The 24021-nt window shown below is 52.8% G+C and overlaps 2 protein-coding genes across 9 annotated transcripts in view; both read left to right on the top strand.

Annotated features, from left to right (window-relative positions):
• LOC115643460 (zinc finger protein 501-like) overlaps positions 1-13897 on the top strand; it is a 152956-nt gene extending 139059 nt beyond the window's left edge. The window contains exons 1-4 of one of the 8 annotated variants that reach the window (XR_003998320.1): positions 2286-2320; positions 9478-9591; positions 9918-12670; positions 13377-13897. Coding sequence is in view for 7 of the 8 variants with exons in the window: in XM_030547514.1 (XP_030403374.1) it covers positions 2287-2320; positions 9478-9591; positions 9918-11461 (1692 nt within the window). In the remaining variant the exon portion in view is untranslated. Of the gene's footprint in view, positions 1-2285; positions 2321-2428; positions 2538-9474; positions 9592-9917 lie in introns of those variants that run through there. The other 7 variants (XM_030547515.1, XM_030547514.1, XM_030547520.1 and 4 more) reach the window with 7 other exon arrangements.
• LOC115643450 (phosphoribosylformylglycinamidine synthase-like) overlaps positions 13111-24021 on the top strand; it is a gene marked incomplete at its 3' end in the record, with an annotated part of 36905 nt that continues 25994 nt past the window's right edge. The window contains exons 1-2 of the mRNA XM_030547496.1: positions 13111-13131; positions 14057-14341. Coding sequence (XP_030403356.1) covers positions 13111-13131; positions 14057-14341 — 306 coding nt within the window. The remainder of the gene's footprint in view (positions 13132-14056; positions 14342-24021) is intronic.

The following is a 24021-nucleotide window of genomic DNA, read 5'->3' as shown; positions in this document are numbered from 1 at the left end:
AGTGGCCAGCAGAGGCTGGTGGTAACTTTCTATCCACTTATCAAACACCGAGAGGTGAAACCACCAGCAGGTTTTTGCTTCTCTCCCCTCTGGAAAACTGCAGGGACTTCCGGTTCTGGAGGGAAAACTGTTGCCCCAAGTCCTTGCCCTAGATCGAGGGAGGTGGGAAGGGGGTTAGGAGCCCCACCCAGTGATCTGCTGAAGAGGATTCTGGCCTCCTCCTTTCTGAACTGTGCTTCTGGTGTCATTGAGACCAGCGTTAATCCAGAGTCACTGCAAGGAAAGACAGGGAGTGACCTGGACAACTGTCCCTCTGGGGAGGGGGTTTCATTAGCTGCTCTCCCCACAGGTTCTGGTTGTTGCTAAAGGAGGGAAGGCGGCTCCAACTCTGTCCTGGTTATTAGGATTCAGCTTCCTGGGTCAGAGGCTGCAGCCTCCATTGTGATCTGGGAGAAGAAAAGCCAGTTCCTGACTCCATATCCCCCGAGCTGGGGTGTGCACTGCTCGGGGGCCAGTGTCAGGGGTAATCCCCCAAAGTGACTCCTCTGGTTCTGCTCTTTTCTGGGGGTTTAAAACGGTGGGGGCTTAGCCTGGCAGGAGGGGCCAGGTCTGCACCACAATAAAGCGATGGAGCATGTTTCCAGCATGGCAGAATCTGGGGTGTCTGTCTGCAGGGAAAGGACCTGGGGGAATCGGGACGTGAAGAAGTAAAGCCTCCTTCCATCTAGCTGCTGGGGCGCTGAGGTGGCAAATCCTTCCCAAAGAAAGCTTCCTCGGACTGCGCGCTTTCCAGCCGACCTTTTTATAAATGTTCTCCGTACAAGTCCCATCACTCAGAACCACGCCTGCGAGGCCAACCAGTTCCCTAGCCACCGCCAACCACCGTTCTTATGACTAGAAATGCTTGGCTGATAACGAGAATAAAACGTACGCGGCCGAGACACCGAACCCCGAAGATTCCTTCTGTTTTCATGGACCCTGCGTGTCCTTTTCCCGGCCTCCCGTGGGAATACACGGGCAGAGAAAGGGAGGAGGACACCATATGGCAAACTCATTTAATACGTGGCTTAGATTCTAGGAACGGACCCATGCGGGTTCAGGAGTAGAAATGCCCTAATCTACAGAAGGGGAAACAACCCACCTAGATGGGGCTGTGTAATGGGGTAGAGACACCCGGTGAAGGGGTGTCTGGTCATGTAGGGTCAGCGGGCAGCTCGCACCTCATCTGCCAGCATCTCCCTGATGGCCTAACCCGGAAAACAGGAGAGCATGACCTAGCGGTTGGGGTTAGCGTGACCTGGGTGGGCTTAGCCACAGGAGGTCAGGAGTCCTGGGCCCACTCTGCTCCTCCAGGTCCCAGCCCAGGGACTGAACAGTGGTGTGTGTCAGGGGATTCAACTGCAACACGCTGACCGATTTCTTGGTCCTATGACTTGGACTTTAGGGTCTACTTCCCCTGGGCCACTTCCTACCGGGTCGTCAGTGTCCACGGGTCCTCTGGGTCTCTCGGGTCGTCGGCTGTGACGTCTCAGTCCCTGCCGGGGTCACTGCAAATTGTCCCGTGTCCGCCTGGGGTTTGGTGTGCCTGGCCTCTGTGCACTGGGGCTCCCACTGACCCCGGGCGCAAATCTCGCAATGTGCATCTTCCCTCCTGGGCAGTCCAGCCTGACAAAGCTCATCTGCTTTTCTTTGTATCCTGTCTCCAGGCTGAGCTTGGGTGTGGTTTCCTCAGCCTGCGATGCACAGCTAACCCCAGCATGGCCAGTGTGGAGCAGGTAGATCTCATTGCAGGCCTGGAAAACTCGCCAGACTCCCAGGGCTGGAGCCTGACCCCACTAACCAGCAGCTGCTGTGAGATATGGAGGGGGCACCCACCAGTCAGGCTTAGGGGACAGGTCTCTCCTCATATCCAGCTCCTCAGAATGAGGAGGGTGCTGAGCTTCCTACCAGGGAGCTCTCCCTGCACCCTGCTAAATCTCCTATATCAGTTGGTGGCTAGTAGGGGGTGATGGATCTGCTGGGAGAGACAAGGGGCTCTCGCTTCGTCCCCTCACCCTGGCGTTTCCTGGCTGCTCTGAGCGAGATGCGGGTGGGACTCTGACTGTGAGCCACCCAGAGCTTCCATTTGATTGACTCCTCTCCCCCATGAGTGTGGGGCAGCAGGTCCTGAGTGTTGGACTCTTGCTCTTTCAGTGGCCGGTGACCTTCGAGGAGGTGGCTGTGTATTTCACCAGGGAAGAGGGGGCTCTGCTGGACCCCGCTCAGAGAGCCCTTTACAGAGACGTCATGCAGGAGAACTATGAGACGGTGACCTCGCTGGGTAAGGATTCCCGTCCCCTCGGTTCTTGGAAGGGGAAGTGACGAAATAAGGTTCACGTCACCCCCACACTGCAACCCGTACTCTGCCCTGTTTCAGCATCACCCTGACATGCCGGTGACACACACACCAGCCCTCTGCCCTCCCCTGCTACACAACACTGCGGGAACAGAGCCCAGGAGCAGCACAGCACAATGTCCAATCTCTCCTGTTTGCTAAGGTAAACCTGGGGGTTGGTCCAACACAGTGGTGAGCTGCCAAAATCTTAACAACCCGTTCCCCACGGGGTCTTTGGTGGCACTTCGGCGGCAAGTCCTTTATTCGCTCCGGGGCTTCAGCAGCGCTATGGTGGCAGGTCCTTCAGTGCCGCTCAAGACCCGGAACGAGTGATGGACCCGCTGCTGAAGACTCGGAGCGCCGCCCAGTGAGTACAAGCCCCACGTGTTTTTTTACGTGTTGTTTTTTTAGTCATCCCTGCCGGGGCCCTGTCAAAATGGTTCGCATCAGGCCCCGCACTTCTTAAAGCCGGCCCTGCACATCGGGGTTGCAAAATTGTATCGGGGCCGGGTAGGGGAGGCTGTACCTCCCAACACAGCCTGTCCACCCCCATTCTGCCCCCAAATGCCCCCCTAAGAACCCGCAACCCATCAAACTCCCCCCGCTCCTTGTCCCCTGACCACTCCCTCCCAAGACCCCCCACCCTAACTACCCCCCAGACCCCACCCACTACCCAACTTGCATGTAGTCTAAACTCTCAAATCCAGGCATGTCTAGGGGGCATTGCTGAGTCCCCAGGCAAGGTTGAGCAATTCCCCTGGTGTGTCCTAATGCAGGTGAGTCATCGCATTGCAGCTCTCTTGTGGGACAATGGCTGGTGATGGGTTGTTTGACACTGGCCCCAGCTTTGGTTACTGTCCTTGCTGTCGTCTCTGGAGAGCTAATATCTGCCTGATTCCCCAACATACAGCATGCTTGAGTGACAACCATACAACACAATTCTCAGAACTTCATAGGCACTGATGACATACATATTTAGATATAACAATGGCTTTCAGCAGATCATAACCTTTCCCCGGATACCTTACAAGGCCTGCTGTCTCTGCAAGATCAGAGTTACATATCAGTGAGGAATATGGGGGGTACAGGGCGCTCCCCCGAGGTATGGAATGTCACAGTAACACCGGCAACAGAATTTCATCCAGTTACTGCTGTCCTGAGCTGAACACCTTGTGTTTGACTAAATCCTGTTCAGAAAGGCATCCGGTCTCAACATGAAGACTTCAGCAGCTGGAGAATTCTCTGGTTCTTGTGGTAATTTGTTCACCTTTGCACCGTTGCATTCCCAGCGCCTCTTGCCAGCTGCAGGGCTGGAGGTTTGAGCACAGTAAAGGTTGCATTGTAGGGGTGGCGTGGACATGAACTTTGTTTCCTGGTTTGCAGAGGTCTACGTTTAGCTGCTGAAAGGCAGGAGACAGCCATGGGCACCCTGAGCTCTGCAGTAAAGTCGTTTCTGGGCATTTCGTTTGCTTCATTTTTTTGTCATGGATGTTTTGCCACTATAACTGTGTCCACACTTGAACTTTTGCCAGCAAAGCTGTGCTGGATTTGCAGGGGAAGGGAGCAGGAGGGAAAGTGATTTTTCACTGCCCTAAACAATCCAGCTGTCCTGGCAAAACCTTCAAGAGCAGACCATGTCTGAGTCTGCATGCGGATTTTACAGCACTTCAAAATATTCTCAAGAGGGAAGCGATAGACACTCTCAGACCACTGGGCCCTCTGAGAGTCTCCCTGGAGAATCCAGCCCCTGTTCCTTTGGACACTCTCAGTTCACAGATATTCCAGTTTACCTGTTACACCTCCCATCACCGCTCCGCCTAACACAGCACTTAGACGCGTTTAGAGTGCAAACAAGGAAGTGTTTATTTAATGAAGTCTAGAATTTGAAGTGACAGCAAGGAGAAGTATTGGGGAAAACTGCACCTCAGGTACAATCAGCACAGAACTAGATTCTTTTGTGTGCTGGGATCGTTGGCTGTGATTGTCTGTTTGTGAGACAAATCCCGCTGCCAGCTTGCCTCCATGCTGGAAGGTGCAGGGTGTTCCTCTGTACCCTGAAATGTACCCCCACGTCCCATTATCCTCACTCATAAATAGGATCCTGCTGCTTTCTGTGTGAGTGTGTAAATTTCCTCTCTTGCAGATTTCACAATCTCTTCATTAGCATTTGGCCCAGTGTACAAATTGGGACACGTCCCCCATCTGTCTGATCCCATCTGTCTCTTGTCTTAGCCTTAGCTTGACAGCTCTGGAGGGACGTCTTTTTGGTCTGCATCTGTAGACTCTCCAGCCCCAGGGGATTGGTGCGTGTCTGAGCTAATGACTCGAGGTTGTCAAAATAACCAGCTCACCTGGAATTATTTAATCTAAGATCATCAATCAGAGATTAGCACAACACCGTACAGAGCACAGACCGAAATAGGGACATTACCACCCTTTGGTGTCAGACTAAGATCTGGATCTGTGTCTTTCCTGTATCTGAAGGGTACACACAGTTCTCATGCCCACAGCTAAGTTCCCATATCAATATTATGACATAGGGTTTCAGACAAAGGAAACCTCATTGCCAAGAATATTCTCCCAGAAACATATGTTCTGGTGTCATTTCTGTACATTCTCAGCTTACCTGATTTATCTGTTGGCATGATTATTTACAGCTGGGAAAACTAACAATTCTTCAAGATAATCTCTCTGTGGGTCCTCCTTACCCCACAGTCATTCTTCCCTGTTGATTTCCCAACAGGAAACATCTCCTGTAACATTCGTCCTCTGACAGGTTGGATCACAGAAACCCCCTGGGGGCTGCCACCCAATGTGCCAAGACTACCTCTGCCCCCTGCTTTCCCTGCCAGCTCGGGACGCCAGCACCCTGTCCTGCTGAGCCAGACACTCCCGTCTGCTCCAGCAGAGACCCAGGGTCTGAATTACTTGCCCCAAAGCTGCAGGTTTACCTGAAAGCAGCTCACAGAAGTGTGTTTATCTTTAGCACCCAGATGCCCAACTCCCAATGGGGTCTAAACCCAAATAAATCCGTTGTACCCGTTATAAAGCTGATGCAGGGTAAACTCATCAATTGTCCGCCCCTATAACACTGATAGACAGATGCACGGCTGTTTGCTCCCCTAGGTATTCAGACACACTCTGGGTTAATTAATAAGTAAAAAGTGATTTTATTGAATACAGACTCACAGGGAGGCCTGCCCACAAACAGAGCCATCCAGTCAATCGCCCTGATTAATGGGAGCCATCAAGATTCCAAACCACCAGTAATGACCCACATTTTGCATAATTACAATATGCCCCCAGCGTTATATTTCATATTTCTAGTTTCAGCTACAAGAGTGATACATTCCTACAGATAGGAGGACGACACTCGGTAGATTATAAGCTTTGTAATGATACCTACACGAGACCTTTTGCATGAAGCATGTTCCAGTTACATCATATTCACTCATTATCGGATTTTTATAAAATCATACAGACTGCGATGTCACACGTCCCTTAGTAGTTTCCCAAGTCCATAGTGCCTAAGCCAGCATTATAGATCTATGTTAAGGAGAGGGTTTCCAAGCATATCTGCAGTTGTGTAGACATGGAAGGTGTTCAGGATGGTTAAAATACATAGAGCATCATAGAGAACATTCCTGAGTCGGGTCACTTATTGGCCAGGGGTCTTGGAATTCAGAGAGACTTTTTGTTGAACTAAAAGTACAAGTATTTAATAACCGCTACTAACTAATAACGACTGAGAATATGAGCATTACAGTAATACAGGTAACAATCATTGGCAGGCCCAAGCAGTGGGAGAGAGAGCAGGAGTGTGTCCAGGCAGTGGTAGGCTGGTCGGGGGGTAGGTTTGGGGTAAAGAGTTCCCATGAGCTGGGACGTCTAGGGGAAGTGGGGGACTGGAAGATGTGGGAAGGAGTTGGGATGCTGAGGAGTTGGAGGAGGGGAGTAAAGAGGAGGTGGGGGCTGGGTAACATTTGCTGCAGGAAACGGGGGAACTAGCAATGGGAGGGAACAGGAGCTCTTGGGACTTTGAAGCAAAGATGTCAAAATCAGGGAGCCAGCTAGGTGGACCCTGTTCCCTTCCTGGTGTGTCTCATAAGAGCGGCCAGATTGGGTCAGACCAAAGGTCCATCTAGCCCAGTGTCCTGTCTTCCAATGCCAGGTGCCCCAGAGGGAATGAACAGAGCAGGGAATCATCAAGTGATCCATCCCCCGTCGCCCATTCCCAGCTTCTGGCAAACAGAGGCTACAGACACCATCCCTGCCCAGCCTGACTAATAGACACTGATGGACCTGTCCTCCATGAACTTATCTAGTTCTTCTTTGTACCCTGTTATAGTCTAGGCCTTTACAACATCCTCTGGCGAGGAGTTCCACAGGTTACTGTGCGTTGTGTGAAGAAATATTTATTTTTGATTGTTAGCCAGAAACTGGAATGGGTGACAGGGGATGGGTCACTTGCTGATTCCCTGGGCTGTTCATTCCCTTTGGGGCACCTGGCATTGGCCACTATCGGTAGACAGGACACTGGGCTGGATGGACCTTTGGTCTGACCCAGTAGGGCCGTTCTCATGTTGATAGTTAACTCTAGTTAAAGTAATAAGTTGTGTCATTTGTCTTGCTTGATCAGCAAAGAATTCTTGTTATTTCTCTAACAGTCCAGGAGAAAGTCGCCATTGCAGAGCATGTGGTTTTGGGAAAATTCAGCTGTTGCTGACTCTTGCCAGGTTTATTCAAGGCTGGTAGAATCCAGAATGTGCCTAGGGTGTGAGAAGCAGGCTGCTGCAGTCAGAGCTGCTGGGCCAGGGTTATTTATCTCACAGACACTCAGCGCGTCCTTGAATGCTGGCTGGGAGCCTCCAGACAAGGGAGCTCCAGGAGCAGAACATTGAAAGTCACCCAGGATTGCAGATGACACAACTCCTCACGGGTCTGGAGTGCCCCTCAGGATGTGAAAATGGCCTAGGTTGGTAGTGAAACATCTTGAGAGTCTTGTTCCCCATCAGCAGCTGCAATAGCCCCCATCTCTCTTCCCTGCAGGCTCCTTGGATCTTGGGGTCCATCATTCCTGAAGTCACCTGGCCTGATGCTTATTTTTCATGTTCTGCTTGGCCAGAGGAATTAGAATATGTTACTCCTGAATTCTAGCAGCTAATTTCCCCGTGTTCTCCACACCCAGGGATTTTCATACTCCCTCCCCGTTACACCGGACACACTAGATTCCCTAATGCTGCAATAGGTGCTATCCTGACATCTAATACCGCTGAGATCCTGTTGTCGCCATGACTCAGTGGGTTCCAGCTGAGAATACCAGATTCAGGACAAACTGCTGAGAACTGGGGAAGACTCATCACCAAGCAGGTGGTTATTCCACCATTTGATGTAAGAAAAGTGAATGTCTGTCTCACCGCACAGTCGTCAAAAATGCAATCTCCTTAAGCATTTCAGCATTTATTTCACCCCCCAGACCCTAGACGTTATGTTTAGTGGATACTGAAAACCACTGTCGTCAGACAAAGGGTTCTTCTGATCACAAAGGATCAGCCACATCGGGCCTTGTTTAAAGCTTCCTTGTTAGAAATCCAGTCCCAAGAAATGAAACAGGAAAAGAAGACAAAATGGAGATGTTTCCACCGTCTTTTATCCCCTCTCTCGTGCGGATGGAATTCTATTGTCCCTCAGCCCAAGTATGGAGAAAATTACAGGCACAAGATGGAGTGCAGGGTTCGTCTAAGCAAGTAACTTACACTTACAGTACTTGCTAACTGACAGGGGCAAACCATTGGTCACTTGGAGGCTAATTGCAGAATCATACGACTGGAAGGGACCTCGAGAAGTCATCCAGTCCAGTCTCCTGCACTCAAGGCAGGACAAAGTATTACCTAGACCATCCCTGAGAGGGGTTTGTCCAACCTGCTCTTAAAAATCTCCAGTTTTGGAGATTCCATGACCTCCCTGGGCAATTTATTCCAGTGCTTAACCACCCTGACAGGCAGGAAATTTTTCCTAATGTGCAACCTGTACCTCCCTTGCTGTACCTATCTCATAGAGCTGGAAGGGACCGCGAAGGGTCATTGAGTCCAGCCCCCTGCCTTCACTAGCAGGACCAAGTACTGATTCTGCCCCAGATCCCTAAGTGGCCCCCTCAAGGATTGAACTCACAACCCTGGGTTTAGCAGGAGAACAAGTTTTCTCCCTCCTCTTTGTAACGTAAGAACGGCCATACTAGGTCAGACCAAAGGTCCATGTAGCCCAGAATCCTGTCTGCTAACAATGGCCAGTGCCGGGTGCCGCAGAGGGAGTGAACAGAACAGGGAATCATCAAGTGATCCATCCCCCGTCGCCCATTCCCAGCTTCTGGCAAACAGAGACTAGAGACACCATCCCTGCCCAGCCTGGCTAATAGCCATTGAGGGACCCGTCCTCCATGAATTTATCTCATTCTTTTTTGATCCCTGTTGTATTCTCAGCCTTCACAACATCCCCCGGCAAGGAGTTCCACAGGTTAACTATGTGTTGTGTGGAAAAAAATACGTCCTTTTATTTGTTTTAAACCTGCTGCCTGTTAATTTCATTTGGTAACTCCTAGTTCTTGGGTTATGAGAAGGAATAAATAACATTTCCTTCTTTACTTTCTCCACACCAGACATGATTTTATAGACCTCTGTCATAACCTTTTCCAATTCCAATTCTTTTTTGAGATGGGGCCACCAGAACTGCGCGCAATATTCAAGACGTGGGCGTACAATGGATTTATATAGAGGCAACACGATATTTTCTGGCTTATTATCTAACAACCTTTTATGTACTTGAAAACTGTGATCATGTCCCCTCTCAGTCTTCTCTTCTCCAGATTAAACAAACCCACTTTTTTTAACCTTCCCTCACAGGTCATGTTTTCTAGACCTTTAGTCTGTGCGTGTTCCCAGCAGATACGTCCCTCACAGGCAAAGTGATCTGCACCTTTGAGGACCTGGGGAGCTGGAGCTGGACTTTACTGGTTACTAAGGACTGGGGCTTAATTAATAAAAAAACATGAATGACAGTGTCTTAGGAATTCACCTGATCTCATTTGTTTTCTTTCCTCTGAGCAGGGTTTCCTGTTTCCAGACCTGATGTGATCTCCCAGCTGGAAGAAGGGGCAGAGCCGTGGGTCGCAGACCTGCAGGGTTCAGAGGAAAGAGAGACGCTGAGACGTCCCTGCACAGGTGAGGAAACATGAAACCTACTCGGAGTCTGAAAGTGACTGCAGGAAACATCTGGGATCCTCTACAAAGACCTTGGGAGCTCTCTGAGTTCCTAGCAGGTGTTGCATCCCCAGGGAAGAGATAGCTCATGGCGTCCTACAGATCCTAACTGAGAGCTGGCAGTAGCTTCTTCCCTTCCCACTGAGTATTTAGACGGGATGTGAAGCTGAACTGATTCCCTTTGGGGGGGGTTCAGTTCCTGGTTTTTATTTGACATCTCTCCAGCACTTAGTTTGGTTTGCTCTTCCTTTGTCCAGCCCGGTCTGAGGTTTCTCTCTCTGTCTCAGCAGGTGCGATGGTGAGTGAGAACGAGGAGCAGAAGTCTCAGCAGGAAGACGCTGAGCAAGTGGAATCAGATGGAGCGTTATCGCAAAGGTCGACAGGGGATGTGTCCAGGAGTCACGAGCAGGGACAATCCTGCGAGATTCAGCACAGAGCAGAGAGAGAGGAGGGGAACCAGCCAGGGGAGAAATCGGGTACATTGATTTACTGTCAGGGAACACACCAGGACGTCAAGGAAACCACAGCTCAGCAAAACATCCTCGGGAGAACGAAAAAAAATACATGCAATGAGTGTGGGAAAAGCTTTAGTCGCTGCTCAACCCTTACTAAACACCAGAGAACACACAGAGCAGAGAGACCCTTTGAATGCTGCGAGTGCGGGAAAACCTTCATTTGGCACTCGCACCTCATTTTGCATCAGAGAGTCCACACGGGTGTGAAACGCTATGAGTATCGCAAGGGCGGGAAGACCTGCACTCCGAACTCAAACCTGACTGCACATCACAGATCCCACACGGGTGAGAAACCTTATGAGTGTGGCGAGTGTGGGAAAACCTTCACGCAGAGCTCAGACCTCACTACGCACCAGAGAATCCACACGGGGGAGAGGCCCTATGAATGCCGTGAGTGTAAGAAAAGCTTCATTCGACGGTCACACCTGATTACGCATAAGAGAATCCACACAGGGGAGAGGCCCTACGAATGCTGCGAGTGCGGGAAAAGCTTCACGGCCAGCTCAAACCTCATTCAGCATCAGAGAATCCACACCGGGGAGAGGCCCTACGAATGCTCTGAGTGCGGGAAAAGCTTCACTCAGAGCTCAGATCTTACTATGCATCAGAGAATCCATACAGGGGAGAGACCCTATGAGTGCTGTGAGTGCGGGAAAAGCTTCATTCGACGGTCACACCTGATTACGCATCAGAGAATCCACACGGGGGAGAAACCGTATGAATGCTGCGAGTGCGGGAAAACCTTCACTGCCAGCTCAAACCTCATTCAGCATCAGAGAATCCACACCGGGGAGAGGCCCTACCAATGTTGCGAGTGCGGGAAAAGCTTCGCTCAGAGCTCAGAACTTGCTACGCATCAGAGAATGCACAAGGGCGAGAGACCCTATGAATGCAGTGAGTGTGGGACAAATTTCACTGATCGCTCTGCCTTCCTCAGTCATCAGCGAATCCACACCGGAGAGAGACCCTACGTCTGCTTTGAGTGCGGGAAAACCTTCACGCGCAGCTCAAACCTCATTACCCATCAGAGAATTCACACGGGGGAGAAACCCTACGAATGCGGCGAGTGCGGGAAACGATTCACACACAGCTCAAACCTTATAACGCACCAGAGAATCCACAGGGCAGAAAGGCTCTATCAATGTGAGTGCGGGAAAAGCTTCCCAGAGAGCTCGGCCCTTCTTAAACATCGGCGAATCCACGCAGGAGACAAAGCCTACGAATGCTGCGAGTGCGGGAAAACCTTCACGCAGAGCGCCACCTTTATCTCTCATCAGAGAATCTGCAAGGGAGAGAAATGCCAGAAAAACCGTTAGGGCTACCGAAAAAAATTTTTTTCTTGTGCTGATTCCCAGGCAGCAACCTTTAAGGCTGTTATCCCTCAGCTTGTCCAGATGAGTTGTCCATTTTTGCCGTTTGCCCCGTTTTGAGGTGGTCCCAATTGTCCTTTCTATCAACTCCATTGTCCCATGAGTAATGGGAGTGCGTCCCTCCTTCCAGGAACCAGGAAGCGTCGCATTTATACCGTTCCTCTTATTGCAAAGGTCCTGTTAGTCACCAATGAGACAGGTTGCTCTGGGTTGTGCTGTGAAATACAATGAAAAGCAGGCCGTGCAGGGGGGAGAGTGTCATTTCATGCTCAGCGACACTGGAAGGAGATGGGGTGACTCAGAGAGTCCCTCCTTCCCCATCCCTGCAGAACTGTTACCTCCTCTCTGAGCCATGCAGAGTTTATCTTCTTCACGTTCTGTCCCTGCACCTCTCAGAGTGTCATGTGGTGCAGTGTTCTCAGCTGTCTGTGCTTGGAAATGATGCTTTGACTTGTTTAATCCTATGTCAGAGTCGCTGTGACTGGAGATGAAGGTGTCAAAGACCTGGAAGGGGAATTCAGATGGATCCCAAAATCATCTGCAGTTTAAATCCCAGGTTCCATCTATCAGTAAAGCCACTGCTGACAAGGGGGCTGTTCCCCCCACCCCCCACTGTGAGGAGGCTAAAACTTTTGTATATAATGTAACTCAAAAAATGAGACCGTAGTTAGTGAAGCAGATTGGAATGGATCAGAGGAGAATGTCATGGGAGAATCTTGTCTGGAGTCTGAGTGATCAGATGTGACCTGCTCTGGATTTTCCCTTGACACTTTTATTCTCATGTATTCTCTCCCTCTGTGACGTGGGTTTCTATCTTTCCCGAAGAATGTTGGTCACCCGAGTGGATATTAGTTTAGTTGGACAGGCTGGAGCTCAGATTTATTGGAGGCTTCGAGACACATGACCATTTGCTAAAGTCATTACTTCTCACTCTAGTGCTGCTTTTCCCCATCCCTCCACGATGACGTGGAGAAATTTCAAGTGCCGTTCACTCAACAGGAGAGAAGTCTCCAATTTCCTGGCCATGCTAACAAAGAAACTCTGCTGATTTCAAATCTCCACTCAGAAATCAGGCTCTACAGAAGGTCTCTCCTAGCTAATCCTATGCTATGGGAAATGCTGCCCTTCACGACACAGTGTGTGGAAGGAATAGAAGTGGGTTTTTTTGTTGAATTTATCCTTTGTAGGAGCCACAAATGTGTGTAAAATGAAACCAGTGATAAAAATGTAATAGCTGCAGAAAAATAGCCGTTTTTTAATAGAAACGTCGCTTCTGGTAATTTACAGAGATTCTGATCCAGGCCCGTATCTAGTTCCTAGCCTAGACCCGTGCCACCAAATTAAAGAAGCGCTGGGTATGTTTGGGGAAGCCGTTCCGCACTAGCACGGCTGAGATTTTTGAGTGGTTTGGTAAAGGGTTCTACTTCAGAGACATGTACATTGACCATGACCCAGGCCAATGATTTAGAAAGAAGGAGGGTGGAAATAGTACATACCCAGTTCTTGGCTTTCACCCAGTAAGGGAAGCTGTGGTGACCAACAGCCCAAGGAAAATTGTTCGTAGAACACCGCACCCTAGTTCAGTGTCACTGGCTATGGCCCCAAAGGATCCCACGGTTAGGTTGAGCACAAGCATCCTTCGCTCTTTGGCTCCAAAGTTTCCTAAGGCAGAGAGAGAGAGAGAGTTCTTCAGAGGACATTCCTTCCCCGTGGAGCCCAGACTGGCTGCCTGAGCGGGTGACAAGGCCTTTCATGCAGTGGAAATAACAGTAACCAGCGAGGGTATGAATGTGTCGGGTTCCAGTGTCAGAGGGCAGGCTACACGCACGTTGAGTCCCGATTCTCTGGTTTTCTTTCTCAGGGCTTGTCCACTGCAGTTAAAATGCTGCGTCTGTAAGGAAGAACCTCTAAAATGATCGCGCTGCCGTCTGCTCAGTGACTCCACCCCCAAGCAGTGGTAGCTGTGTCAGCAAGAGACGCTTTCCTGCCCACACGGTGCTGCCTGTGTGGGGCATTAGGTCAGTATAACCCCAGTGGCTCAGGGCGTGGATTTTTCACACACCTAAGCAATGCAGTTATACCGATACGGGGCTGTAGAGTAGAGCAGATTTTGGTTTGGTTCCTGTGTTTTGTGCATTCGCATCCCTTCTCCACTACGTCCTCCTACTTTGAAAGATTAAAAAGTGTGAAAATACAGCAAAGGGGGTTTTTCTCATGGTGCAAACGTTCCCAGAGAGGAGACCCCTTCCAGCAATGCACGTGGCAGAAGTTCTGGAGATATGTGAACTCACGTAAGTGGGAGGCACCTGTGTTTTGACAGACCACAACTTGACTCAAAGCTTCACTAAGTGACAGTGATGATTAAAAGAAAACGAACACGTACGACAAGCTTTTGTGATCTTTGACTATGTGACCTGGTTTTAGAGAGTTGTCTATTATTGTTCTAGGGGATCACCAAGTGATCTGACCAGAAGAGAAGTTTCTTGTCCCAGAATCAGGCTCCCTGGTGCGATCACCTTAATTCTATTGGAAAACTGAAAGTTGTTTTGTGTTGTGGTGGTTCTGGGGGGCCTGGGACCTGAGAGGGAGTCTCTCTCGTGGCAGGTCTCCAGCAGCCTGTGGGCCGCTCAGGCACTCGCCTCTGGGCTACGCCCCCCGAACTTTGCCCAGCAAGTTAACAGTAGCTGCACCGCCAGCCTCCGAGAACCTTTGAATCGTTCCCCCCCGGTATTCAGCTCCTGGCCTAAATTCCCTCGAAGCTGCGCGGCCGCGCAACCAGCTATAAAGGGCCTCGCAGGCAGCTACAGGGACCTGGAGAGGAGAGAGGTGAGGGGGTGAGCGGGGAGGGGAGCCAGTTGGGGAGTGTGGGGCTGCCGCAGGGAGAGGCGCCTCCTCCCCAGAGCTGCTGCCAGTGGGGAGAGGTGCCCCTGCCCCAGCCCCGGGACTGCTGCAGCAGGAGAGAGATGAGGGGAGTCCTTTCTCCCCGCTGCAGCCCTGGGGCAGACTGCACTCCAAACCCCTCATCCCTGGGCCCACCCCAGAGCCTGCACCCCAGCGTGATCCCTCAGCCCCCCACACCCCAACCCTCTGCCCCAGCCCTGAGCCCTTCCTGCACCCCAAACCTCTCATCCCCAGCCTCAACCCAGAGCCCTCACCCCCAGCCTGGGCCCTCAGCCCCCCACACCCCAACCCTCTGCCCCAGCCCTGAGCCCCCTCCTGCACCCCAAATTCCTCATCCCTAGCCCCACCCCAGAGCCTGCACCCCCAGCGTGATCCCTCAGCCCCCCACACCCCAACCCTCTGCCCCAGCCCTGAGCCCCTTCCCACACCCCAAACCCCTCAGCCCTAGCCCCACCCCAGAGCCTGCACCCCCAGCGTGATCCCTCAGCCCCCCACACCCCAACCCTCTGCCCCTGCCCTGAGCCTCTCCCATACCCCAAACCCCTCATCCCCATTCCCACCGCAGAGCCTGCACCCCTAGACAAAGCCCTCACCCCCTGCACCCCAAACCCCTCATCCTCAGCCCCACCCCAGAGCCCACACCCCAGCTGGAACCCTCAGCCCCCCACACCCCAACCCTCTTCCCCAGCCCTGAGCCCCTCCCACACCCCAAACCCCTCATCCCTGGGCCCACCTCAGAGCCTGCACCTCCAGCGTGATCCCTCAGCCCCCACACCCCAACCCTCTGCCCCAGCCCTGAGCCCCTCCCACACCCCAAACCCCTCATCCCTGGGCCCACCTCAGAGCCTGCACCTCCAGCGTGATCCCTCAGCCCCCCCACACCCCAAACCCCTCATGTCCTGCCCCACCTCAGAGCCTGCACCCCCAGCGTGATCCCTCAGCCCCTCACACCCCAAACCTCTGCCCCAGCCCTGAGCCCCTCCCACACCCCAAACCCCTCAGCCCCAGCCCCACCCCAGAGCCTGCACCTCCAGCCAGAGCCCTCAGCCCCCCCACCCCTAATCCCTGGGCCCACCCCAGAACCTGCACCCCCAGTGTGAGCCCTCAGCCCCCCACACCCCAACCCTCTGCCCCAGCCCTGAGCCCCTCCCACACCCCAAACCCCTCATCCCCAGCCCCACCCCAGAGCCTGCACCCCAGCGTGATCCCTCAGCCCCCCACCCCTAATCCCTGGGCCCACCCCAGAACCTGCACCCCGAGCATGAGCCCTCAGCCCCCCACACCCCAACCCTCTGCTCCAGCCCTGAGCCCCTCCTGCACCCCAAACCCCTCATTCCTGGGCCTACCCCAGAGCCCTCACCCCCAGCGTGATCCCTCAGCCCCTCACACCCCAAACCCCTCATCTCCTGCCCCACCCCAGAGCCCGCACCCTCCCTCTCACCCCCACCCGAGCCCGCGTCCCGCACCCTGAGTAACGAATGGAGGGAACTTTGCTCCTGCCACGGGCTAGTGAGAGAAAGTCCACATCCGCGTCCCGCACCGGTACAGTCTGGGGGCAGTGTCTCATCCGCTGGGCTTAGTAAGCCCCTCACGTGTGGGGTTCAGTAACCTCTCGCTATGTGACAGCTGCTCGTGTGGATGGGAGCTAAGGGCTGGCGTGCCTGAAGGGGGCTGTGTTCGGCTTCTGGTCAACCAGGCTGATCCAGCAAAGCCTCTTTCCTTACCGCAGGTGGTCCCAGTCCCACCCCATGTGTATGGGGGGGTGGTTATTTTTGCTGGGAATCCCCTGCTCCTTACAGCCAGGGTGGCAGAAACTGCGCCTTACGGGGGACCCTGCCCAATCCCCACCCAAGGAGGCACGTGGGATTGTCAACTGGCCAGGTGTGGCCAGGAGACCTTTCCACCGCTTAGATCCAGTCAGGCTCCTCCTGTGTCCACGGAGGCAGATTAAGATTTACTGGGGCGCTGGGCACACCTGGGAGACCTGCCACCTGCTCCTCCCAGGCCATGGTAAGAGCTGCCTGGGAGTCGGGGCTGCTGTGGGGAGACCTGGTCCTATAGGCACCATTTCACTGCGGGGGGCGCGGGAGGGGGCATGCATTCACACACCCAGAGGTGTGTTCTCACTGCCTCTCTCGCCGGCCTGGAGCGGTACCTGGGCTGCCAATGCTGCAGGGAGGATGGGCCGGGTTCACGGGGGAGCCCCAGCCCGCCAGTTCCCCCCTTGCCCGAGAGGCGAGCCCCATCCCTGCTCCAACTGGCCTGCAGCCACCTGGCAAAGGGTTGCGCGCCCGTCTGAGCCAGTGGGGAGCGGGGCTGGTGTCCTGGCTTCCCGCCTGGCCAGGGCCCCGGGGACGAGTCAGAGCCGTAACTAGGCATTTAGCACCCGGGCAGAAAAAGCATATATGTGCCTGCTACCATTTTTGGGGGGTCATTTTCTGCCCCATTTTTCCACCCCTGCAGCTTTGCGGCATCTCGACCCCACCCTGGCTACGGCCCTGCAGGTTTGCCACTTGCGTCCTTTGTGCTCTTGGGCAGATCCTACGTGTTGGTGCCTCAGTTTCCCCGGATAGAAAAGGGGGGTGAGGATGCCTTGCGAGGGACGGTGGGAGATGTAATTCACAGATGAAGTGAAAGGTATTATAAGAGTATAAGCTAGAGCAGTTCATCTCGCCAGAATGTGTACGTGGAATGAAGGGAAGGTTCCCCCGCAAGTCAGAGATCAGGGGGTGCTTTGCAGGCTCATTCACAGCCACCCAGCACCTGGCCGAAGAAGGAGCCTCTTCCCTTGGGTGTCCCCTGGGCAGCATTTTCCCTGATGGCTGAGACACACAGCCCTGCGCTGATCAAGATTTTACCTCAAAATCTGCAGACGCTGGGTCACCAATCTGTTTTAAACCTCCCTTGAGGACATGCAGGTATCAATCCACTCCCCGCCTGCGCCCGCTTCCCCCTTAATCCTGCGCTCCCCTAACCCCTGATGTGACCAAGTGGGAATGTTCTTAATGTTTTCTCTCTGAATACGATGTGGGTGCCTCAGTTTCCCCAGTGCAGTTCTTAAGTATCTAGATGGTGGGATGAGGGGTGTGACTGTTGCAGAGCCTGGGAGGGCCAGTGTGATGCCGTCTGCAAAGAGAATGGCCGACACCCTGTCTGCTGGCAGCCGATGGCCTGAGCCCATCCCTTGCAAGGTGCCAACTGTAGGTGTTGGAGAACAAAGAGATCAGGGGCCTCCTGGCCCGGGAAAGGGACGAAGGCCAGAGGAGGGGCCGGCGAGTTCCAGTTTGGCGCTGGCTGGGGAAATGGTGCGGGGGGGCCCAGACCTGGGGTCTGGCCTCCCTGGCCCCAAGATGTTCCTGACTGAGGGTCCTGGTCTCTGTACCTACAAGCTCTGTTTTAAACCATGTTCCCGTCGGCTAAGAAACCTTCTGTTTTCCTGGCTGGCTGAGAGTCCCGGTGAATCGCAGGAAGTGGGGGGTGCAGGGCCCTGACTCCCCCGCACTCGGTGACACCCCTGCACTTCCTCGCGGCCCTAGCCCCCTGCACCGTCTCCCTCCAGGGCGCCCCCCAGGCGCGTGGTCCAGCTGACCTGCCTCCAGCACATGGCTGCATGGCCGCAGCAGCCGCCGTCTGCCCTTCCCACCAGCCAGGGGAGTGTAGTGTCAAAGGCCACTGGTGACCGATTTTGTGCTGACAAGTACCCCTGTACTTTTCGCTGCCTCGTCACAATTAGCTGCCTCTCCCCTTTCTCATTGGGTCACACTCAGCTTTTCCTAGACCAGGGAATGGCAGAGGTGAGCGGTAGGAAACCATAATGCACGGTTCATTTGCTGTAATTCGGAAATCTCCCTTGCAAATGTGACACAAGTAAAGGGAGGTATTTTTCAAAGTTTTAAAACTTTATTATGGTAACAAGGTATAGAAACAAGACTAGCTTGCTTTCTGGGTCCCTATTTTTTCAGAAAGAAGCATCTAAACGAGGGGTCGGCAACCTTTCAGAAGTGCTGGGCCGAGGCTTCATTTATTCACTCTGATTTAAGGTTTCATGTGCCAGTCATACATGTTAACGTTTTCAGAAGGTCTCTTTCTATAAGTCTGTAATATAGAACTAAACTATTGTTGTATGGAAAGTAAATAAGGTTTTTAAAAATGTTTAAGAAGCTTCACTTAAAATTAAATTAAAATGCAGAGCCCCCCCAGACTGGTGGCCAGGACCCGGGCAGTGTGAGTGCCACTGAAAATCAGCTTGTGTGCTGCCTTCGGCACGTGTGCCATAGGTTGCCTACCCCTGTCTAAACGTGTGTATTGATACGGAGTAACTGACACACTTTTTTCTTTCCTGAAGTGGACGTTCAAATGTAACATCTCTATTACACATTTACATGCTAACTCCGTTATTCCCAGAAAACCACAATAGGTCTCTTAGCAAAACAATGTTCAATGTACATGTTTGGTAAACAGCCAAACTGTGCGCGCTTCGTGCAGCTATACGCTCCCTTCTTCTCCGCTAGGTTTTCTTCCTTAGTTCCTCCTGGAAGGCAGGGCACCCACGCCCACGTCTTACTGGAGTCACCCTGGACCTTTAAGACGTACTAGAGCGGCAAACGAAATCACAGAACTAATCGTGTGAAATATAATTTCAATTCCTTCATCAAATGGATAAAATCGTATTCCTTGAACATATCGTCATTAGTCAGGATAGGACTAGCCGCAGCAGTGGGAATATTTACTAATATGAAATTAGGTGGGTTTTCCATTTGGTCAGCATGCAACTGGCTAAATCTTGGGCCGTGACTTTTGGCCTGTAGGGTACAACAATCCTATTCTGCTCACTTATCTGCTCCCATGTATGGGGTGTGTTTCGGATACAATGTTGTGTTTCTTACCATCATGCAATCTTCATTTTCTGTTTCGCAAGTAAGAGGGTTGCAATGCATGCAGTACTCCATGAGCTCAGAAAAAATCAGGATAACGTGCTCAACTGATGACTACATGGTGACCAACACTCTAAATAGAATAATGTCAATTATTTCAGTTAAGCGCCTGGTTTGCAAATATTTTGTTTTCTTGCGTGGGGGTCATATTTTAAATCATATTTGGTACCCCAGTCTGTTTCTCAAACTTCTAGTTTACTGCTGGTGGATATAATGATTTAATATATTTATAATAAATACAATATAATTATAGATATAATTATAATTAGATTTCACTGCTCTGTCAATATCAACCATTCACCCCCTCCACTGTTATTCATATAGAGTCACCATTACAGAACCAAACCTGACTTATCCCGCTGTAGGTGTATTCAGAGAACTGTGATATGACGTTCGTCCACTCTTCTTCATCTCCCCCCATATCCGATGGGCTCACCAGGTTTACGTAACAAAGTTATGATCTAACTCTTGTATCAAAAGAATTGTTATTTTTCTTCTAAACGTAGTTAGAGCCTCTTGTGTGGTTTCTACAGAACTGATGTCTTTATGCTGTAAATACGTTTCTGCAAATGAACACTTCTAATTAGAAAACACATCATAATGACATGGCATTGGCATGTGGCATGGAATCCCTTTGGGATGAGTGGCCCACAGTTCTGCCCATCTTCCGTTCCACAATGTTTGTTTCCCAAAGTCCCACTGGGAATTTTCCAGTGTCTTGGTAGACGAAGGGTCTGAAATGTGCAGGGAGTGACGCAGCCGACGCGTTTTCTCTTTAATGAATAGTTGCCGCGACAATGCTCATATTTACAGCCTTGGTTTCATATTATTTGATACCTCATCTGCTCTGACCGATGTTGCTAATGACACCTTCTCACTCACTCTAAAAGCTAGTGGTTATATTGATTGAAAACAGTCTCATGCTAACCCTACATGTAAACTATGAAAATAAATTTCTGAAAAAAAAAATTCACCTCCAATTAGTGTCCCTAGCCTCTGTTTGCCAGAAGCTGGGAATGGGTGACAGAGGATGGGTCACTTGATGATTCCCTGGTCTGCTCATTCCCTCTGAAGCACCTGGCCTTGGCTACTGTCGGCAGAGAGGATCCTGGGCTAGATGGACCTTTGGTCTGACCCAGTCTGGCCGTTCTGATGTTAATTCCTCAGGAAGGTTCTTTCATATCTCCCCTCATCACACAAGGGGTCAATTCTTAACAATCCTTTTGTTTCCATTACTGTGATCTGTACGTGTAAATACATACACATAGGTTATTGTCAATAGCATAATTTAAACCCTTTTATACTGATTGTTCAAAACATTGCATGCAGATAAATGTCTCACTAATGCACAAGAAAAAATCATATTGTGAGTTCCTTGATTAAAACACTACAGGCGATGTTCTTTAAATTTACATCACCAACATAACACATTTTTCAGACTGGCATTTTCTTTTTAAACTGCAGTCCTCAGAATTTCAAGACTCGCACTGGAGTTCCATTTTCCGGTGTGTGCATTAAATGGATTGAAAAGCCACAACACAGGAAACTGTATCCCTGCTACGCAGCTGTCCTTGACACCTGTTGTGTAGCACTTGGAGACAATCCCAAAGTATAACAATGGAAAACACGGTGCCAAATTTGACACCATCAGCTCAGGATTGAACAAAGACTGTGAATGGCTTGCCAACTACAGAACCAGTTTCTCCTCCCTTGGTTTTCACACCTCAACTGCTAGAACAGGGCCTCATCCTCCCTGATTGAACTACCTCATTATCTCTAGCTTGCTTGCTAGCATATATATACCTGCCCCTGGATATTTCCATTACATGCATCTGAGGAAGTGGGTATTCACCCATGAAAGCTCATGCTCCAAAACGTCTGTTAGTCTATAAGGTGCCACAGGACTCTTTCCTGCTTCTACAGATCCAGACTAACACGGCTACCCCTCTGATACTGTGGCACAACATCCCAATTCTTTGGTGTATTGAAAGGAAGCAATCCGGTATCACTTTGCACAATTCCACTCGGTGTTCATTGAAAATAAAAAAAAAAGGATTACAAATGCAGCTCTGCTTGCCAATGATGCAAGCCGTGCAATCTACTTTCTACCAAATTTCCCAGGTTCAGTTCTGTTACCTTCCCCAGCGTCGCTGGTTCTTAGTGTTATTAAAATGTTGGGTCTGCCCAGCTGAGAGCCGATAACAGCCAGACAGGGATAAGGAAAGGTTGCTTTATTTTGCAGAAGAGAGTTTTGTACCTTGGTACAAAAATACTCTATACAAAAACCAAGAATTTTTTATACACACTCACACAGGCTTCGGTCGTGTTAGCATTGGATTGGTGGTTAGCAAACCCTGCACTTCTGCTCAGCAAAAACCGGCTTAGGACCAGCTTTAACTGCCTTAAGTCCGATAAGGGGAGACAGTTGAAAAGCTCAGGCTGTGTCCGTGAGGTGTCCAATTTCTCCTAATGGTTGCCAGCTATTCTAAGGCTACTAGCTGTTGGGGGCCGCTGCTGACTGTTGCCGTTGTTTCCTCGGGCCCCTTCCGCAGGCCGCGATGGCGCCGGAGGGTGAAATGTTGTGGTTTCTAGGGACAGTAGCGCGTTCAGTGCCAGCCCCACACAAACATTTCCCTTCTCCGGCTCCGGTTCTCGCGCCCTGCCTGACCCCGCGCTGGCGGGAACCGCAGGGCAGCTGGGGAGAGCAGCGCTCCCCATTTTATAGGGACAGTCCCAATTTTGGGTCATTCTCTTATACAGGCTCCTATTACCCCCCGCCCCCCAGGGCTGCCCGGGGGGGGCAATTTGCCCCGGGCCCCACAGGGGCCCCCCACGGGAATGGACTATTCCAAAGTTTTGCAACTTTTTTTCCGAGGCAGCAGCCCCTGGAATTGCTTTGCCCCAGGCCCCCTGAATCCCCTGGGCGGCCCTGCCCCCCGCTCAGACCCTGCCCCCCCCCGTCACAGCAGCCCCAGGCTCTGAGGGCAGGGAAAGGGCAGGGAGCCCGGAAGTGGCTTCAGCCGCGGGGACTGCGCATGCTCCGGGGAACCCGGCCCATGGCGTCACTCCCCCCCGCCCGGCAGGCCTGCGCGTGACCTTCGCCCTCGTGACCGGCCCGCGCGCGCGGCAAACTCGTCCCGGGCCGGTGGGGCGCGTGGCGGGGTCTGGCCGGGGGGGAGGGGCGGGGCTGGGAGCGTGCGGAGGGGGGAGGGGTGCATGGGGGGCGCTGTGGCTGTGGGGGTGCTATGGGGCTGTTGTGGGGGGTGCTGTGGGGGCGCTGTGTGTCTGGGGGGTGCATGGGGGCACGTGGAGGGTACATGGGGGATGCTATGGGTGGGGCTGTGGCTGTGGGGGGTGCTGTGGGGGCGCTGTGTGGCTGTCAGGGTTGCATGGGGGGCACGTGGGTGGTTGCATGGGGGTGCATGGGGGGCGCTGTGGGGGGCACTGTGGGTGGTGTATGGGGGGTTGCTGTGGCTGTGGGGGGTGCTATGGGGCTGTTGTGGGGGCACTGTGTGTCTGGGGGGTGCATGGGGCACGTGGAGGGTACATGGGGGATGCTATGGGTGGGGCTGTGGCTGTGGGGGGTGCTATGGGGGCGCTGTGTGGCTGTCAGGGTTGCATGGGGGGCGCTGTGGGGGGCACTGTGGGTGGTGTATGGGGGGTTGCTGTGGCTGTGGGGGGTGCTATGGGGCTGTTGTGGGGGCGCTGTGTGTCTGGGGGTGCATGGGGCACGTGGGGGATGCTGTGCGGGTGCGGGAGGTGCATGGGGGGCACGTGTGTGGTGTATGGGGGGTGCTGTGGCTGTGGGGGGTGCTGTGTGGCTGCAGACGGGTGCAGTGGGGGGGCGCTGTGGTGATGTGTGGGGGGTTGCATGGAGGTATGGTGGGTGGTATGGGGGATACTGTTGGATCTGGGGGCTCTGTGTGGCTGGGGAGGTGCTGTGGGGGTGTATAGGGGTGCTGTGTGACTGTGGGGGTTGCATGGGTGCACGTGGGATTGCATGGGAGGTGCTGTGGGGGGTGTATGGGGGATGCTGTGGCTGTGGGGGGTGCTATGGGGGCACTGTGTGTCTGGGGGGTGCATGGGGGCACGTGGAGGGTACATGGGGCATGCTATGGGTGGGGCTGTGGCTGTGGGGGTGCTATGGGGGCGCTGTGTGGCTGTCAGGGTTGCATGGGGGGCACGTGGGTGGTTGCATGGAGGGTGCTGTGGGGGGCACTGTGGGTGGTGTATGGGGGTGCTGTGGCTGTGGGGGGTGCTATGGGGCTGTTGTGGGGGGTGCTGTAGGGGCGCTGTGTGTCTGGGGGTTGCATGGGGCACGTGGGGGATGCTGTGCGGGTGCGGGAGGTGCATGGGAGGTGCTGTGGGTGGTGTATGGGGGGTTGCTGTGGCTGTGGGGGGTGCTATGGGGCTGTTGTGGGGGGTGCTGTAGGGGCGCTGTGTGTCTGGGGGGTGCATGGGGCACGTGGGGGATGCTGTGCGGGTGCGGGAGGTGCATGGGAGGTGCTGTGGGTGGTGTATGGGGGGTTGCTGTGGCTGTGGGGGGTGCTATGGGGCTGTTGTGGGGGGTGCTGTAGGGGCGCTGTGTGTCTGGGGGGTGCATGGGGCACGTGGGGGATGCTGTGCGGGTGCGGGAGGTGCATGGGGGGCACGTGTGTGGTGTATGGGGGG

Source organism: Gopherus evgoodei, unplaced genomic scaffold (assembly GCF_007399415.2).
Source record: "Gopherus evgoodei ecotype Sinaloan lineage unplaced genomic scaffold, rGopEvg1_v1.p scaffold_60_arrow_ctg1, whole genome shotgun sequence".
NCBI classification, from domain to species: Eukaryota; Metazoa; Chordata; order Testudines; family Testudinidae; genus Gopherus; species Gopherus evgoodei.
This window is presented reverse-complemented; position numbering and strand designations above follow the sequence as displayed.